This window comes from Misgurnus anguillicaudatus, chromosome 9 (genome assembly GCF_027580225.2).
Source record: "Misgurnus anguillicaudatus chromosome 9, ASM2758022v2, whole genome shotgun sequence".
In the NCBI taxonomy this organism is placed as follows: domain Eukaryota; kingdom Metazoa; phylum Chordata; class Actinopteri; order Cypriniformes; family Cobitidae; genus Misgurnus; species Misgurnus anguillicaudatus.
The window spans coordinates 21,744,072-21,763,188 of record NC_073345.2 but is presented as its reverse complement, the minus strand read 5'-3'; the positions used below and the strand labels follow the sequence as shown (position 1 = coordinate 21,763,188).

The 19,117-nt window shown below is 36.8% G+C and overlaps 1 protein-coding gene across 2 annotated transcripts; it reads right to left on the bottom strand.

Annotated features, from left to right (window-relative positions):
- Positions 1 to 1,993: 1,993 nt before the first annotated feature.
- Positions 1,994 to 4,323, bottom strand: LOC129424436 (uncharacterized). Of its 2 annotated transcripts, none has more exons than XM_055181104.2 (2): positions 3,997 to 4,323; positions 1,994 to 3,694 (listed from the first exon to the last, which is right to left on the bottom strand). In XM_055181104.2, the coding sequence occupies exons 1-2, from the start codon at positions 4,117 to 4,119 to the stop codon at positions 2,939 to 2,941; spliced, it is 879 nt and encodes a 292-aa protein (XP_055037079.2). In that variant the 5' UTR covers positions 4,120 to 4,323; the 3' UTR covers positions 1,994 to 2,938. The 2 variants fall into 2 exon arrangements, with proteins under 2 accessions (XP_055037079.2, XP_055037080.2); XM_055181105.2 differs by having other exon boundaries at positions 1,994 to 3,688; positions 3,997 to 4,321.
- Between the last annotated feature and the right edge of the window lie 14,794 nt (positions 4,324 to 19,117).

Here is a 19,117-nt window from a genome sequence, read left to right as displayed (position 1 = left end):
TGGTGACATGGTAAATTGATAATACCAATTTGTTTTCATGTAAAAAATGTGCTTTCCAGTGTGAAACTGTTCAAGTTAATGTACGATCGGACGCCTGTGGTTGGGATTATACCACAGCCCTAACAAGAGAGCATTTTTACAATTGTCATGTTCATTGTTATCAAAACCTATAGGCTGCCAAGTTTATAAAAGCAAATGTGTGGTCTGGTGTAAATAAAGACATGCACACTTTCCTTGAGATGTAAACAGATGACTTGTTTTTTAAACAGAAATCACACCTGAATATTTAAACCCACCATCCAGAACAGCATTAATATGACAGATTCCTTATTGTGTGTGATATCAGCCATAAAAGTCTCTAAGTGTTGAAAAAGACGGTTTAGAGAAGAGATCAGTAATTGATGCAAATAACCCGGCAGTTTATCCAAAAACTCTGAGGTTCAAATGAAGATGTATTACTTTATTTTGTCACACACTGTGAACTCCTAAAATGACAAATTTCCTTTGCCTTCAGATATTCATTACAAAGAAATAATAAATACCATGTCAGAGACATCTGTTCTCATCCGTGAGGCTCACTTTAACAGCAATTCACAAGTTCACCTGCCCATTCCATCTTATAAGAAGTAATGATAAACAAATATTTCATACCTAAAATGACAATGTTCCTTTAAAATATGCACAGGCATTGTCCTATAACAGGAATTATAGTGCTTCCATATCAGACAAGCAAATGTTGTGAGCATCAATACAATAACATACCCTGAATATTTTCATCATTTTATCAGCCATATTGCGTAAGCAGTGCATGCAAGGTTTATAGTACAATGCTACACTCATTGATTTGAATACATTATAGATTATGGAGAGTTTTTATTCATGTATGATTTAATTGTGGCTTCAGCTGAGTACAATACTGAAAGTTATAGTTATTATTAAAGAAAGTGGTGGAGACAATCAATGATTCAACTTTGTAGTTATAAAATGTTTGTATTGATATATAAAAAGTTTGTCATATTTTGGAGAGGACAAATTTCCAACAAAATGCACTATGCAAAAAATGCTGGGTTCTTTTCAACCCAGCATTTGATCTAAAAGGGATGAACCCAGTCTGTTGGGTTGTAATTCAATCTATGCTGGGTTGTTTCAATCCACCTTTGGGTCAAAATATAAACATTTTCTGGGTTAATTTTACCCAACAGCTAGACCCAAGATGTGTTAAAAATAACCCAGAATTTTTTAGAGTGCGAACTTTCATTTTGATTGACAGAATTAGAAAATCACTTTCCTTTAGGCCTGGCTCCACGGGGGACCAGAGTGGGCCTGGCCCACCCAATACGAGGCTTGGCCCATCCTGGCCCCACACCACATAACAATGTGGCCAAAAATCTGAAATGTTATACTATATTAATAATTAATAATAATAATTACTTAAGAATATTAATAATTCTTAAGAAAAACAGCATTTCAGATCAAATTAACATTTTTAGTTTGTAACAAGTTTGTTTTAGTTGATGCAAATAGTTATTTTAAAAGAACTGCCCCTTTTTTACAAAACATTACAAACCCAATTTTTACTGTTCATGCTTCACTCAAGTAACAGGTTTGTTTTGGTTGATGTAAATAGTTATTTTAAAAGAACTGCCCCTTTTTATCAAATCTAAAGTTACTTAATTAATACAAGATCTGTTAAGGGGTCAAAAAAATATTACAAATGCAAAAAGAGAGAATGTTAAAATAAACATGTTAACATTTATATTAAGTTACCAAACAGTTTCAAAATATGTACAAAAAATATTAAAAATGAAGAAAACACAAACACAACAATAACAAACAACCCTAACAATTGTCTTAAATATATGATACTAAAACTATTGTGAGATTAAAGCATTAAAGACCCCCCATTCGACCGGCCCACCTGGAATATTTCTTGGCCCACCTTTCATTTCATATATAGAGCCGGCCCTGCTTCCCTTAGCCTACAATTTTATTAAAATGCTTTAAATGTACTTTACATTATTGTTTGCCAAGTAATTGGAATACATCAAATTCATAAAGGCTCTTTCCTGAAATTATCTTTTCATCAGATATTGGGGAACCATTCTCACCTTGAATAAGTTGCCTGTTTGCAGGCATATTAGCTGTTTATTGGTACTTATAAAGTACATATTAATGCATTACTATATATTCTACATCCCTTAATCTTACCTCTATACCTACACTTAAAAGCTGCAACATACTAGGTATTGCCATACTAGGTATTGATAAACAGTTAATAAGAGGGTAGTTTCCCAGACAGGGATTAGTTTAAACCAGAACTAGGCCTTAGTTTAATTAGGAAATATAACTAAATTACTTGTGTGCAAGTCTCACTCTCAGAAAAAAGGTACAAAAACTGTCACTGGGATAGTATCCTTCCAGAAAGTACACCTATATATTATGTATAATTCCACAGAGTGTATACAGTATATGATATCTAACAGTTTCAAATAGTCAAGGCTTACAGTATGCCAAGACAGCATGGAAAAAATAATTTGAAAACCTAAGAGGCAAAGGAAAAACAAAGCAAAGCAAAGGAAAGTGTCCTCAGGAAATCCCTCCCTTTAAAGGAAATAACAAAGTCATTTGATTTGTGAAAGAAAGTATATGTTTGTGTAAAAAAGCCTCTTTTACTAACATTTTATTAACATAACACATTTGAATCCTCTTAAAACTACATATGCAAGCAATGTTTAAATATACAGAGAGGCTATAATAATGTTAGTGTATATTTTATTTTTTTATTTATTTTGCAATGTTAAGGTTTTGAATTGAACTCCCAGAGAACATAAAATAATTAATAAAAAATGTGTATGCCCTAAAAGTCACTTCAGATAAACATCTCCACCATATCCATAGATGTAAACGACAAAACACCCCTTGCATTTAACTCTGGCTATCAAAGTGCAGAGTGTTCAAACAGGATCACCTGAGCCTGATTCGCACTGGATGGTCTTGAAGGCCTCAGATGTCCAATTCGTGAGTATACCTCTGCATCCGAGCCTGCCCCACAAGATGGGTGGGGGCTGGGCGGGGTGGTGTGAATCATAGGTTGGGGCAAATACAGCAGTGGTGGAGGAGTGAGATGGACAGGAGGATGATTGGAAGGAGGCTGAGGTAGGGATGGAAGAGAAGGGATGGCAACAGAAGAAGAGGAACCCTGTGGTGGCAAAGGAGGTACTGGCTCCTTCAGATCATACTGTGCCATGTGATAAAATCCGAAGTATTCCAGAGCATTCCCGGCCTGAGCAACACGGAGTCTGTGGCGCAGCAGAAGAACCCAATACAGTAAGAGCAAAATCAAAAGCCCAGCCAAGACCATCAACAAAACAGCCAAGGTAAGCTCAAAATCCCAGCAGACCTGGGGCAGAGTTAAGGTCTTACAATCCATTGCTGACTGATTCAAAGAAGGCGGCTTCTTAAGCGACACGTTGCTTATTCCTAAAACAATCTGGTTTCGGCAACCGCCCACAGTTTGAGCGGGAATTTGCAGAGCAGTACTTTGAGTGGCTAGTTCAGTTGGCATAGCGACCGTCACTGGGGAGATGCTCATCGACATACGTGTTTCAGCTGTCCAATGCAGTCCCCCATCGCTGAACGTCTGTTCTGGAGAACACCGATGAATTGAATCAAGGCCTGGTGGCGACTCCTGGAGCTCAATTAAAACAGCATTGAAACAGAATGAGCCGTCATGTGACTGAATGAAATATGTAAGTGGTTAACCTGCTGAGATCGGTCTAGCATGAGCCGGCCGTCCTGCTGAGATCTCTTCTAATATAGATTTTAATAAAAGGCTTCGGTGACTCGCGCTCACCACAGAACTGAAGTTATTTGTGTGACTGCTACTACGAGACGAAGTGTGTCATTCTGCAATCACTGAACATACAATCTCATACTGAGAGGAGTACAAATTTGCGCAGTGAAAAAAACTAAACTTAAATATATAAAGAAACTTACTTTTTCCCTGCATGGCTTTAATGTTCCAAAGAAGTATTCCCAAAGATAATAGCGACTAACTCTAGCAGTGCGGGAAAGAAGTCTTCTCCTGGCAGGAAATTCATAGAGAGTACAGGAAACCATTCCACACAAACCTGGCTAGGGATTGGTCGAACTGACTATCTCTATGGTTACAGGAAACTGGCAAAGGATATATGTGTGTGTATCGCGGAGGAATTTTTTTGTGACAGGAAACTTATCAAAAAATGCAGACATGCCGACCAGGGCCCAACCCGTAGCGTATGCTGGGTCTTTACTAGACAAGCAATGTCACAAAATAGATGAAAAATACATAAAAAAGCAGTACTGTTGTTATACAAACAGAAACTCTTTTCTTTTTCTACAAGACTTACAACCAAAAGAAATACTACAAAAGGCATACAGATCAATTCTTTATAAATTATCTGTCAATCACTTTTCTGTTCTTTGCATTATCAAGGCCAAGCAGTCTTGTGAGAGACTTTGCAATTGAATGTCAATATTTGAATACAGTACTGTATTGTATTGTGGGTGCACACATAATAAAAGAGTAGATCAAATAATTGTTGAAGGATGCTTAAAACTTCGTCAGTTTTGCATGTTTCAATACAGATTTTGTGACTGGCACTGCGGTGAAGCTCAAAGCAAAGGTTTTGTGCATTACAAAGTGCTGTGTTGTTGACTCGGATCTACTTTGGTCTCAGCCACCTGTAGCTTTCTCCAGGCACAGACATCGTAGCGAGACAGATTAAAGTCAGTTCACAACCACTCATGTGTATTCCCCACAGACAGGTGGGTCAGTAATGGAAAAAGTGCAAAATCTCACTTGAGGTCACTACAGGCGAATTGAGTTATTTGCACAGAAAAATTCTTCTTGTAAGATCATTGCTTGGACATATGAAGAGTTTTGTTGCAAAACGAGATATCCACCGTTTTTTTAATTGTTCAGAAATCACGTTTTTTGGTTGTGCATTCCAATTTATTTCAATGCAACTGCAGTAGATTTGTTTTGATTTAAACCTTCATAAATTAAAAAATACAGCTAGGTAGCACCATAAAACAAAATAACACGATAACATAATAATAAACATGTTTTGACAAAAATTTAAAAAAATGGATTTATCTTGTTTTGCAACGAAACTCTTCAAATATATACACAGTCTAAAAAAATTGAAATTAACTCAGAAAATGTTTATATTTGATCCAACAATGGGTTAAAACAGTGGTGGCTCGCGACTGCTCATGCGAGGGGGGCTAATTCAAAATAAGTGTTCGGAGTGTCATGTGTGTTGCTTGCGTTTTCAAAATATGTGTTTGTTGCGTCATGTGAACAATGTGCATCACGTGTTTTGTCAAAATAAGTGCCTGCTGGACACGCGTCAAAACCGTTTATGATAAAAGAGACGCTCGCGTTCACAAAATACACACAAGACACTCCCTTAACAGTAAACTTTGATTACGCATGAGATTATGCGAGTATCTGGCAAAGGCGAGCGTCTCTTTTATCATAAACCCTTTGGACGCGTCTGCAGCGGGCACTTATTTTGACAAGACACGTGATACACATATCACTCAACACGCAGAACATATATTTAAAAAAAGGAACCACTATATACATGTTGTGACGAACTTCGCATCAAGCGCCCTCGAAAAAAGAAGTTATCGGCCGCCACTGGGTTAAAACAACCAAGCATTTTGGGTTTAAACAATTCAAACACAGCGGACTGAGATCGTCTCTTTTGACCCAATGTTGGGTTGAAAATATGACCCTGCAAGTGAAAACTCAGCTAAAATAAATTTTTTGAGATTTATTGTTTTCTGTTAAAATATTACCTTGACATTTTTAATATTGACAAAGATTGAAATCAACACGGCATCTAATCATCACAAAGAACAAACCCTGTAATGAACATTCACATAAAGGAAAACTGAATAGCCGGTTGTGTACAGTAATACTATACCTTTTGGGAACAAGTGAAACATGAAAGATTTTATAGATGTTGTGAGTGACAGGTTATGATTGGTGCTTGAGCTGATGGCTCGCTGACTCTTTACTCTGTGAATGACGCACATAATTTTCTGATAACAGATTGTGTGCTGTTCTGAAAGCCTCCATCCTTCTTCTTCTGCATCACACTTTGAGTATTACATCTTTAAGTATGTGTTTATGTGTTATCCGTGTGTAACCTTTCCATGATTGTTTCCAGCACTACCAGCGAGAGACCCAACACCGAGTTCATAAGAGTTTTACATCATGAATTCTTTAAAACAACAGCAGCAAGCGTGTGAGCACAAAGGACCATCAGCTGTGTAGTTTGCAAAATTGAAATGCCACCATGTATTTTTAATATTTCATCTGAGGAAGAGACCTCCCCGTGGCTTTTCCGAGGAGTAGACGGATACACTCAGAGCAACATGATGTTGTCAGGGATGGAGCGCTATGAAGCAGCACACGTCTACGGGCTCAGGGGAGTTATCTGTCAGATCATCTTATCACACGAAGCTGGACGGGACAAGGTCATCCAGCTATCACCTCCAAACACAGGCAAACCCCACGGCCACACCTGTTTGAAAGAATTCTTCCACAACTATAGTCTGTCTTTTTCCAAAAGCAAAGGAGGACACCTTAAGACCTTCACTGAGTCACAAACAAGGATGCAATCTAAGAGAAAACACTGCAAACTTTGCAAAGATACATTTGGCAGACCCATTTATATACATTGCATCCATGGAATACAAATGCACAACAATTCTCTACCAGAGCTAATGTCATATCATAACCGCATGATCGCACACATTTTTATATGTGAAACGTCTTCGTCAAAACCAAATTTTAAGGTGGGTGGGGCAACCAAACAAATTGTTCAATTGCTTCATGGTGGCTGGTTAAAAACCATATCCAAGTTGGCATACCAAAACCACTTGCACGAAAGATGTCTTCTCTTTATTTAGCAGTTCACCGAATGTTCTCAAAGTACATAAAGAAAAGGGTCACTGATAAGACTGAAGGGACTCTTTATTCTGAAGAGGGGACGAGGGAAGTGCAATTGGAAATTTTTGGTGGTAATCAGCTCTGTTTGATATATAGATACCAGCATGTGAAGACAAGGATATTTTTTACATGACTACACAGCAGCCCACTGATGGGCACTTCAGAGAGCCCACGCGGTGAACTGCAGACACAGATCTCGTTCGCTTGCGTGACCTCACTGATTTGCCCAGGCGTTTAATGAAGGCCCTCTGTCCACAGAAAGTCAGTTCAATCACCTCCACGCCCGCTTATAAATATTTATCTCATCAGTGACAAAAGGACTTGCTCACTGTCATTATGTCCTTTGTAAGTCAAATAGAAGAGGTGTGTGTGTGAGAGAGAGAGAGAGAGAGAGAGAGAGAGAGAGAGAGAGAGAGAGAGAGAATAAGAAAAGATTTTCAACTTTACCATTGAGAACCTTGATAACCTTTTTAACTGCTGCATTATTGAGCTACAAGAAAAAAAATATGTTTTTGCATTTCTAACAGTGGCGGCCGGTGACTTCTTTTTTTGAGGGCGCTCGATGCGAAGTTTGTCACAACAAGTATGTAGCACGTCGTGTTTGTTTCCTTTTTCAAAATATGTGTTTGGTGCGTCGAGTGAACCTATGTGCATCACGTGTCTTGTCAAAATATGTGCCTGCTGCAGACGCGTCTAAAGGGTTTATGATAAAAGAGACGATCGCGTTGTCTAATCGCTGCCTAATCAGAGTTTACAGTTAAAGTGACACTTTGTAGTTTTTCAACCTTCATAATATATTATTCAAGACCCTTGTGATGGTACATCAACTTAAAATAGGTTGAATGACATGTCTACCGTAGCCTGATGGGGTCTGTATCGCTTTTACTCGTACACTTAAACTTGGGGTTTCGGGTAGTAACCCGAGCACAAAAAGAAAACTACAAAAATCTGCTTTACGGCATACGTCACTTCCTCCACTTATTCAAATTCGGACGTGAGAGCGCAACTATTTATTTTCCTGATGTTTTTGTCATGGCCGAAGCAGCAACTAAGAAAAAAAACCTAAGGTTTTATCGGAGGAGACCAGAAAGAGAAAACGTGAGAGTTACAGAGTAAAAAGAAGGACGAGGATCAATATTGGGCCAGCATTCGCTCGCGTGAACTAAAAAAGGAAGAGGGGTTCCTGACCGATGCTGACTTGGCCGTCATGCCTTTGGACAAGTAAGTAATGTTATATTGCTTGCATATAAGTCCTGTCTGGCTGCCAAACAGTTTTTTTAAGTGAATTTTGCTGGTGGAGTGTAGAGAGAGACTTATATTGCGTAACACTGTGGCGCCCTGGTAGCGTCATGGACCAACGACACTGGCGAGCTGGGTTCGATTCCCCTTTAAGGCAATTTTTTATATAAACTTTAACCAAGAGACCACCGTTACAACTGGCTTGAAAACGTGAGCTACGCGATCTTTTGGCGTTTGAAATAAAATAAAACCCATGAAATTATATTCATATGACATGCTGGAAGGCACACTTTGTGACCTAAAGAGTTGTCTTCTTTTCCTTTGCGACAGTGCTGCGGCGCTTGTGGTCTTTAGGGGAGCTAGACGTGAAAAACATGTCTAGCACCCCCTAGTGGTCAAAAAGTGAACATGAGCGTCTCTTTAATCATAAACTGTTTTGACGCATGTGCCGCAGGCACTTATTTTGACAAAACACGTAATGCACACAGGATCTCTCGAGGCGCAGAACAAATATTTTGACAAAAGGAACCACACACATGACACTTCGAACACTTATTTTGAATTAGCGCCCCTCGGTTGAGCAGTCACGAGCCGCCACTGATTTCTAACCTGTAAGTTGTGTATATATCAGCTAAACTCTGCAGGACACCGGCCCTATTCTATTTTGTGGCACCATACTTACTGGTATAACTCCTCATGTAACAGTCTTTAAATAGGGAAAACACGGAAGTGTTTGGTGGCTTCCCTGCTTGGTACCATAGAAATGAATGGGTCTAGGCTAAATGCTAACACATTCGCGACGCGCTGTACAGTGCACGCATTGAAAAAAGATAGATATGTATTGGTTCGTGGGTTGAGGTAATATCATAGTTTAGTGTGGCAGAAGGGTAGACTATTCCTTTAAGTAATTCAAAACAACATCCAAAATCCAGGACATTCTATTGCATAACATGATCACAGGTCAGTTCCCCTAACCACAGCTGGGCATGTAACCGATGATGACAGAAGAATAACATTTGGTGATCAAATATTAGAGTAATTGGCTAATTTGCGCCAGCGCTCATGGTCACCATGTCAAATTCATTTTAGGGTTTCAGAACTCATCAGAGGTATTTAATAAGAGCATTTATTAAACAGACATTAAATACTTAACAGGCATAAAAATGCCGTGTGCAAGGCCACTTAATCAGAGCCTAAAATGAAAGCAATTTCCATATTCAAAACTTATGCCCCAAGGTCAGGCTATAAAACTCTCTAGAGATGTCCTTTGCGACTGTCACCGACTTCACAGGACCACATTTTTATCCAGCAGCGATAAAAGACAGGATATTTCTAAAAAGCAGACGGACGGAGTGGAACTATTCATTTGTATTTTAAAGATAATAGCAAACTTTCAAAGGGCAAAGAAGTCATTGAAATCCTATTAATGATGCACTTTCATTTTAGATTATAAGAATATTTGACCTGCTGAACCGCATACGCCGATTACTCGCAAAAAAAATTACGGCTGGCAGTTGCAGATAAATGAGAAAACGAATCAGTTTCCTGCATCAATTAATGGTTTGACATTTAACCAATCCAACACATACAACCACACATCTTGTTTCAGCACAAACAAACGCCTTAAAGGATTACATGATTTTTCTCAATTTAATGGACTCAACAGTTTACAGTTTCAATGCAGTTTAAAATTAGCGTTTCAACACAGCTTCAAAGTGCTCTAACTATCCCAAACAGTCACAAGGGTCTTCTCATCTTGCACTAGCTGTGTGATGCGCCAGCGTGATCTCACCTAATGCACAAGTACATCAAAAGGTCACGCATGACGTATGCAAAACTACCGCCCCAGTGTTTACAAGTGTGGAGAAAGAGGACCGTTCTGACGTAGTTGTACTAATTAATGGCTTTGTGTCAGTTTATTGTTTAAAATGGTCCGCACATGTGCGTTTCACATATGTAACGCGTGACCTTTCGACGTCATTACGCATTACGTAAGGTCGCGCTGGCGCTTCACACGGCTAGTGCAAGATGAGAAGTTGTGGTTTAAAGTGCATATTTTTATATTTCTTGCAAAAAAGGGCAATCTTTTTGCTAGATTAGACCCTTATGCCTAATTTGGGATCAATTAGAGTCCTGAAGCTGCATTGAAACTGCATTTTTAAACTGCATGTAAACTGTTGAGATCCAATAAAGTCTATTAAATTGAGAAAACTCCTGGTATGTTTTCCAAAAAACTTAATTTCTTCTTAACTGAACAAAGAAAGACATCAACATTTTGGATGACATGGGGGTGAGTAAATCATCTAGATTTCTTTTTTTACAAACTGGAGTATTCCTTTCAGTTTTGCAGGAATCATCTTCAATAATTACATTCCATACCCGGTCTAAAAAAAATTCTAACACACACAGTCATACACTGCAAAATATATTGAAAGCTATGATGTTTGGCATACTTCCACCTTCTTCATTGTGTGCAATAATTAGTAAACAGGATAATTGCACGTCAAGGTTTGAAAAAAACGTAAAACTACGATTCTTCTTTCCATTAAGCACATGATGATTCTTCTTGATCGGCTGCTTATTATGCATCCCATTTGCAACCTTCCTAATTAGCTGCCCAGAGAAAGACTGAAAATGTAAATGCATTGACTAAAAGGATAAGTGCTCATCACAGGCTGACTGAATCACTTTCAAGATAATTACAGTGTTTTAGCAGCCTGCTCATTGGCTCTGGAGGTATTACATCTATACTGATATCCACTCACGGAGTAGTTGATTCGGTCCAATCGCTTGAGTGAAAAATAACATTGACTTGAAGTCTATCGCTGCATTCCACTTCACTTATATTATGTGACCTTTTGTTTTACCACCTGTATTTTTTGTGGATGCTACCAAGGTTGCTGTATATTATCAATACTGTTTTAGCAAGGTTTAAAATAGGTATTAAAATGCCTGAGCAGCATTGTGGAAGTTTTTTGTTTTGCTATTGGTGCTCAAAACTGTCAAAAATATGAAAACACTGTAAAAAAATTCTGTAGAAATTACAGTATTACTGTGTATTACTGGCAACTAGCTGCCAGTAACTTACTGTAGATTTTACATTTAAGTTATTTACTGGCAACAGTTTGTTCAAAGTTAAATGAGCATGAAACATTTTCAGTCTTTATCTTATTGGAAATCAGCTGCATTACAGCAATTTTTTTTAAAGTGTACACTTATGTAAACAAACATTCAAATGCATATGATTTCCAACAATTCTAACAACACTTCAGTTTCAACCTTCATGGGAGGAATAATTTTTTTTATAAAAAATAATTTTACTATTGATTAGGGTCAAGCCTGAGCATCTCCAAATGTTTTTAATTTACTCACAGCGTTATGCAGTTTTGTGTTGGATTTTACCAGCAAAGCCATTGGGATGAAGATAGTCACAAACCATATAATTGTTCTGTTCCTCAGGTGATTGAACTGTTCTTGTGGTGTTGCAGTCGGTGAGCACACAAAGCTGAGTGATCAGAAGAGCATAACCACGCTCACACAGCTTGATATGTCCAGACTGGTCAGCTCAGTCCAAGCGGAAAAAAACGAGAAACCCTGTGAGGCTGAAAGCAGACGGGTTACAGCACCTGACTTTAAAGGGATAGTTCACTTTAAAATGAAAATTCTGTTCTAAACCTGTATGAATCTTTTTTCTGATGAACACAAAAAAAAATATTTTGAGAAATTATGGTAAACAGACAGCCGTAAGTGACCATTGACTTCCATAGTAGGAAAACAATATTTGGAAGTATTGTGATAAATGATTAAGAAAATATTTTAATAAATGCTGGTAAGCGCAGTTGAATTACCCATTAAATTTCATCATATTTTTTTATTCCTACTATGGAAGTCTATGGTCACAAAATATCTTCTTTTGTGTTCATCAGATATAAGAAGTTCATACAGGTTTAGAACAACATGAGGATGAGTAAATAATGACAGACTTTTCATTTTAAAGTGAACTATCCCTTTAACTCTCTTTTTCAGATGCGACACCTAAATGCATGCACAACTTTAAAAAAAATTGCTTTAATTCTGATCTAATGTATACATTTTAAATGTTTTAATTTGCAATACGTTTTTCAAATAAATGCATATTGCAAATAATCATTGCACAGATGTATAAATATAAATAAATAGGTTTATTTAAGTAGAATAGTAAATCCTTATAAGTATCAAATCTTATTTTTTGAAGAATTCCACAAAAATATACATTTAACAATTATTAAATATAAGCGAGGATTAGATAAAATATTGTACTGAAATTATTTACTGCTGAGGCAGGCCATAATGCATTATAAATCAGTGCTATTCATTTTTTATTGCACAAGACTTTGCTTGATAGGGACCCTATCTTTAAAATCCAACTAAAGACATGTTTGTGAATTATTGTTTTCTATATAAAATCATCCTACTAATGTAAAGAACATTCAGTCAAAATATAACCTTAATATCTTTAATATTGACTGAGTAGATAATCAATGTGGAATCCAATGTCTGCTCCTCATTATTAGATTATGAGACTTTAGCTTGGATTTCACAGGGTTACATATTGAATTACTGAAATATATAAAAAAAAAACATTTTGAATGACTTTTCTAAAAATAAAACGCCCCCGTTCTTCATTTCACCCACGTCTGCATCACCCATTTAAAGCTGCGTGTAATGTGTGTTATCAGTATGATGACTGGTGGCAAACCTCTGCACTCACATGAGTGAGTATTGATTTGCCCTTCTGTTTTTTCCCTCTGGTGCACATCACATCTACTCACATCTTCACAGAGTGATGTGGTCAGCGGCATCCACATACCTGGAATACAGATAGGCTATCCAAACCAACAGATCCTTCATCATCCAATAGACCAAACTCTTTACTAAAATAAAAAAAATTCTGTCTACAGCATTTACATTTATGCATTTGTTTTATCCAAAGCAACTTACAGTGCATTACAAAGTATACATATTTATCAGTATGTGTGTTCCCTGGGTTTGAACCCATTACCTTTTGCGCTGCTAATGCAAGGCTCTAAATATACAATTGAATGCTTCATACAATTTAAATATATATATATATATATTTAATGTTTTGTAAATGTGCTCTTTGCCATTCAATAGAGAACTGAGATTTGAAAATAATACTATACTTTAATTCAGATAGAAATTTCACAAATTATTAGACTTGCTGCATCACTTTCCAATGGGCATTCAACCCAAACATCTCCAGATTTATGACTCACCTTATTGTCGTCATCTCTGGGTGAAGGAAGTTCGCATGGACTGCTAAGATAAAAGGCGTGAGTCACTTTCATTTTTAGGGCTAAGTAAGAAACAAATCACCATATTATTTAAAAAAAAAACACTCTCCGACTAAAACCACCTATATTTCATGCTTGCAACCTCCTCTTGCTTTGATAATTGCAATATGCTGCAAAAATTGTATTTTGGAGAACTGACCCCTGAATTGTATCATGGCGGATGACAGGAATCATTTGCTCGAACAGTGACATCACACACAGCAGTTATTGTGCATGTATGAGATGACGGCAATCAAACTAAGAGAAGACCTGTCATTGTCGACAGATGAGGGGCTCTTACCTTGCCCTTCGTCTGATTGATGTCATCACAGAGAATGATAATGAAGGCCGACTAAATAACTTCAGACACGCTCGGAAATTCATAGTATCTATTACCATAGCTCTAGTCGTGTGTTTAGTGTTTTTGCTTGATTTTTATTTATTTTTTTATCTGGGAGAGTAGGCAACAACATGAATATTAAAGTATTGTTTTGATGCTTTTGTTCAGACATGTCTCAGTTGCAAGAAAAAATATTTAAAATACGAGCCCTGATATGCACAAAAATCCAAGAGCAAAGAATCATTCTTGCTGCATTCTTTTTGCAAAAATAAATAAATAAATAAAGCGAACAAGGTCACATCATGATTTTTTTATTTCTGAAAGTTCAGAGAGTTCCACAGGCTTACCTACAAAATTATAAAAGTTAAACAATAATGCAACCCACATATAGTTAAAAAAAAAGCATTACAGAATTGTAATAAATTGAGATTTCTGTCATTCCAAACACATTGAGTGTTGATGTGAGCTTTGTAACTCTGTCACCATCAATCAGAGTGAAATCTGGTGACAAACAGAAATAGATACTCGCTTGATAGCATGATAAATCAGACTGACGGTTTACCCAAGAGAGCCTATTTTATCTCTCTAAACCTCTTCCACTGAAAAAATGTTTATTTCTATATTTATTCCCACAATTACAAACAGCAGAACTATTTGGATTCGAGCCGTTGTGTGTTTGTGGTGGGAAAGAGATAAGGTTGTTTACCTATCTGGCTTTAGGACCTGGCATTATCACCCACTTCTGTGGCACACACAGATTTCACAACACACTTCAACCTTCAGAGGGCAAACCCTGTTATCTGTCTACTATTCATGGTGCTTCTGAGCACAGAGAACTAGCCGCAATTTACACCGAAAGTGTAAACATTTATTTGGACTTTGCACAAAAGTTCTTGAAATCTTTGATTTAAAACTTCATAAGATGACAAAGATTGCTTCCAATTTGTGAAAGGGCCTTTGATTTTAAAAATAAGCCAAACACTTTCATCTGTGGTCAAAAACCTTTTCCTTTGTTTGTTATGTGCTTCCACAGCTTAAATGTAAATGTTATGGTATATCTAATAAGCTTTAGATGGAGACGTTTGTGAATGTGTGCTAAAGAATCTAAAATAATTATTCTCCAATACATCTTTATATTCACAAGGACGCGTCACGTCTAGGATTTCGGAAGTCGTATTTGTTGACCGCATACTTCATAGAGGATTGTTATTATTTTTACAGAAAAGCAACTGTTACATTTTAAGATAAGAATGAAACTACGATTGCATATCTTATGTTTTTAACTAAATGGCGTATATATGCAATCAACAAATACGACTTCCGGAAGACGCAGCGAAATCCTGGATAGGACACGTCCGGGAAGAAGGGCACGTATGGTCACCCTAAGAAACATAAATATGAATCAGCAGTATTTTCACTATAAAACATTTCTGGGGAATTTGGGTAAATATTGATTTAACATTTACTGGGTTATAAGCATTATGGCAAAGTTTTGTGAAGCACAAAAACTCATCCTGTCCTGGAGGCAAAAGCTCAACCTCTTTCAATTCCAGGTGTCCTGAAAATCTTTTGTTTACCATGGCAGTATGAATGGCACAGGACTGACTGTAGTAAGGATAAAAAGCACAAGCATCAGATGGCCGTTATAGTGCTAGGAAAAACAAAGCAAAATATCTAATGAAGGCAAAACCGGCCTGTTCTGTTTCTTTTCTGTTATGTCTAAATGTGCTCCGGAAAATGTACCAAATGTTGACTATTTGTGACAACATGCTCCACTACATGGTGTGTAAGTTGTCAAAACAGGAACCTGCCATATTATAGATATTTTATAGGTTTGTGAACCAGCAAATTGTCCTCAGGAAAAAGTTTTACATAACTTTAAGACTGTTACAATAAGCTTAAGATATATATTATTATGCACAAACTCCCTACACAATAATGTTATTCTTGACATGTGGCTCACAGTGAACATACGAACTGTCCATATTGGAGCATATACAGAAAGGATGTATACATTTTTACACATTGTTTTGTATTATCCTTTTAACACGTAGGGGTGGTTTCCCGGACAGGGATTATTTTAAGCCAGGACTAGGCCTTAGTTTAATAAGGAAGTACAACAAAGTGCATTACTAAAAACATTACTGGTGTGCATTTTGAGGCAAACCAAAGGGCACTGATATATTTTAAGATATGTCGGTGCAAGTTGAGAGCTCTTACATTAATTTTAGTCTGGGACTAGTCTAATCCCTGTCTGAGAAACTGCCCCATTTTGTGTTATGTGTTATTTTAACACAATAGGGTGGTTTCCCGGACAGGGCTTAGTTCCAGATCAAAATGTGTTCAGAAAGAATAACGTTTTTGGTGTTTGTGGTCTGATAGACCCCAAACATTTAAAGAGCGATTGCATAAGGAAATATAAAAAAAATTATGGAAAACTATATATCATTTTTTAATTTACTTCTCAACTATACATTTATGCTGTTTTTTTGTAGAAATTTGGAAGTTTTTACCTATTTTCTGCACAATTACTTAACTAGGCCATAAATTGGCTCATGAAAAATGATTTTTTTTAAAGAAAAAATCACTTAAATGTCGATCTTAAATAAATCTAAATTATTTTTGGAGATTGCTTTATGTGTTAGGGATAGAATACTGATATCTACTGGTTTGTGGAAAAATTTTAGAAATTATAATTAAAGAAAGAAAGGAAGTGCCATATCAAAAGAGGTCTATAGAGACTCATTTCATTTTACCTAAATTTTCTTGATGCTTCAACTTCTCCTCGCAACTTTATGATATATATTTTGTGAATAAAATAAAATATCTGTGTTTTGTGTGTGTGTGTATAAAATGGAAAGTTTGTTCCACTTTTTATTGATGCTCCAGGACCAGACCTTGGTTTATATGTAGAAATTTTCATTTTTATAATGGATTTACCTCTATTTATTTTTTTGACAAACAAAATAAAAAAAATGATTTTTTTTTTTCATTTTACCATTCATTCAAAACGTGTTTTTTTTTTTCATTTTCCCATTCATTTTCAATGTTGGGTCATTTTGACCCCAAACACCTTAAGCGGTAAATTTTTTTTTACAAACCTTTAAAACAACCAAATCAAGCCCAGTTTTTTTGTGCATATTTAGATAGATTATTTAGGAAAAGTTACAGAGTTTCATGCCCCTAAGATGAACGTAAACTTTTAAAAATTGAATGTAAAGTCAAGTCATGTTTAATTTTAGCACATTTCGTTATCTTAAGATGCACATCTGTAGTTTTTTTCTAAGGTATGTTTGTGAAAACTTCTTAAGTGATCTAATATTAATAAGGCCTATTCCTGGATTAATCTAAACCCTGTCCGGGAAACCGTCCCAATATATATCATTTCGTGTGAATTTTGTGCTCAAATAAATAAAAGGGACAACACAAGATGTGTTAAAACAACACAAAGTGCGTTGTTCCAATAATAACACAGAGGTGTGTCAAGTTATTAAATGTGTTGGCTTAGCTAGACACAACATGTGTTGTTTTAACACATTTGTTTTAAGAGTGTAGGATTGTGTGAGAATCCAGCTCTTATCAACAATGATCCTTTTCAGTAAACACTATTGGACAAAAAGCAAAAACAACCCTACTTTCCTAAGAATTTCATTGCCTTTGTGTTACAATGACCCTGTGATTTTTTTTTCTACCACAGTGACAGAAAAAAGTAATCTATACCGAACAATGTCAGGACCGTGGTTTAATGAGAAATGCAGATTCTTCAATAGATTCCTGGCTGTCCAACCAAATTAAAAAGAGATAGCTTTGTAGGTGCTTAAAGAATATCTGCAAGGAGCCTGTTTATCTAGTATGCCAGGATATCTGTATATCTGTATGACTTCCGGTGTGCTTTGAAAGTGCCAGGTCTGGCTGAAATTGGCAAATAATTTTAATATAAGACAAACATTATCTTCACTTTAAAGAGGTTTATTGAAAAAAATAAAAAAACTGGAAAGCGGCTACAAAGCATGCATTGCACTGATGTTTATCTATTTATCATATGTGTGCAGGCAGCCTGTTGACATCTCTCAGCTGTTGTAAAGGCAGAGATAGCCTATGCCTGAATCTTAATCAAACAGCACCATCTCACTGGATTTAAGTTGGTATCAAAGGCTTATTTCAAATGCAGGTGCTTCGCCGGACAGAGGGTAATTATCCCCATTATTCAAATGACACAAAGGCGGCCCTTTCATATTTCATGGCCTTTTTGTTTTGTTGCCATCTAGAACGCAAGTGTGCACTTTTCTTCCAGCACCACACAAAGGGCTTGATTCTGTTTTCCTTCTCCACGAACCCGTTTTTTTTTCCTACGGGAGAGGCCTAAGGTCTCTGTTTTGCAAACCGATTCACAACAATTAGGATGCCTACTGATTAATTAGGCCATCTGCCCAAAGCAAGGACACTCTGTCACGGCAGGTCAGCATCACATATAGTTTGTGGTGTCCATATCATGCCACACATCCACAATCGGGATAGATAGATAGATAGATAGATAGATAGATAGATAGATAGATAGATAGATAGATAGATAGATAGATAGATAGATAGATAGATTTATATTCACATATTAACATCAAATGAGTGCATATGGTATTGTAACTGGGTGGGGGACTCTGTGCCAATTTCTCTCTTATCAGCGTTGCTGTGTGCGAGATTGCCACTGACATTCACAGCTGGTCTCCTTCAATTCTGTGGGAGAATAATGATGTGTGCTGTGTGTGCACCTCGCAGTGGCATATGCTTCAGTGTTTGGAAATGAATATCATCCGAGTATACTCAAAATCTGCACAGAGCTTGTCAACAGATCATACAGGAGGTGTCGGGAGAAATGAGTGACGCAAGGATGAACAGTCAATATGTTTTGTTGTCCTACAGAGAGACTTACTGGGGTGTATCATTTTGATTACAATTTGGCAAATCATATTTCAGAGAGCCATGATGAATTTTGAGAACAGCGCCCCTTGCTGGATAATCTGCGGCAATGCAAGTAGAAAGAAGTGTCTTTTTGATGATCTACAATGCATAGGCTGTTATTAGCTGAGATCTGTTTTCACATTTGCATTGGTAATGTTTTATACAATGATAAAAAATGTAATTTAAAAATGTATAAGCTATTTAGTCAGTTCCAGTCTACACCAACTATTCAACATAATTATA

Coding starts and splice junctions, on each gene's coding strand:
- LOC129424436 (XM_055181104.2), bottom strand. CDS start 4,119: ATGGTTTCCTGTACTCTCTATGAATTTCCTGCCAGGAGAAGACTTCTT. Junction 3,695..3,996: donor TAAAGCCATGCAGGGAAAAA/GTAAGTTTCTTT, acceptor GTTTTAATTGAG/CTCCAGGAGTCGCCACCAGG.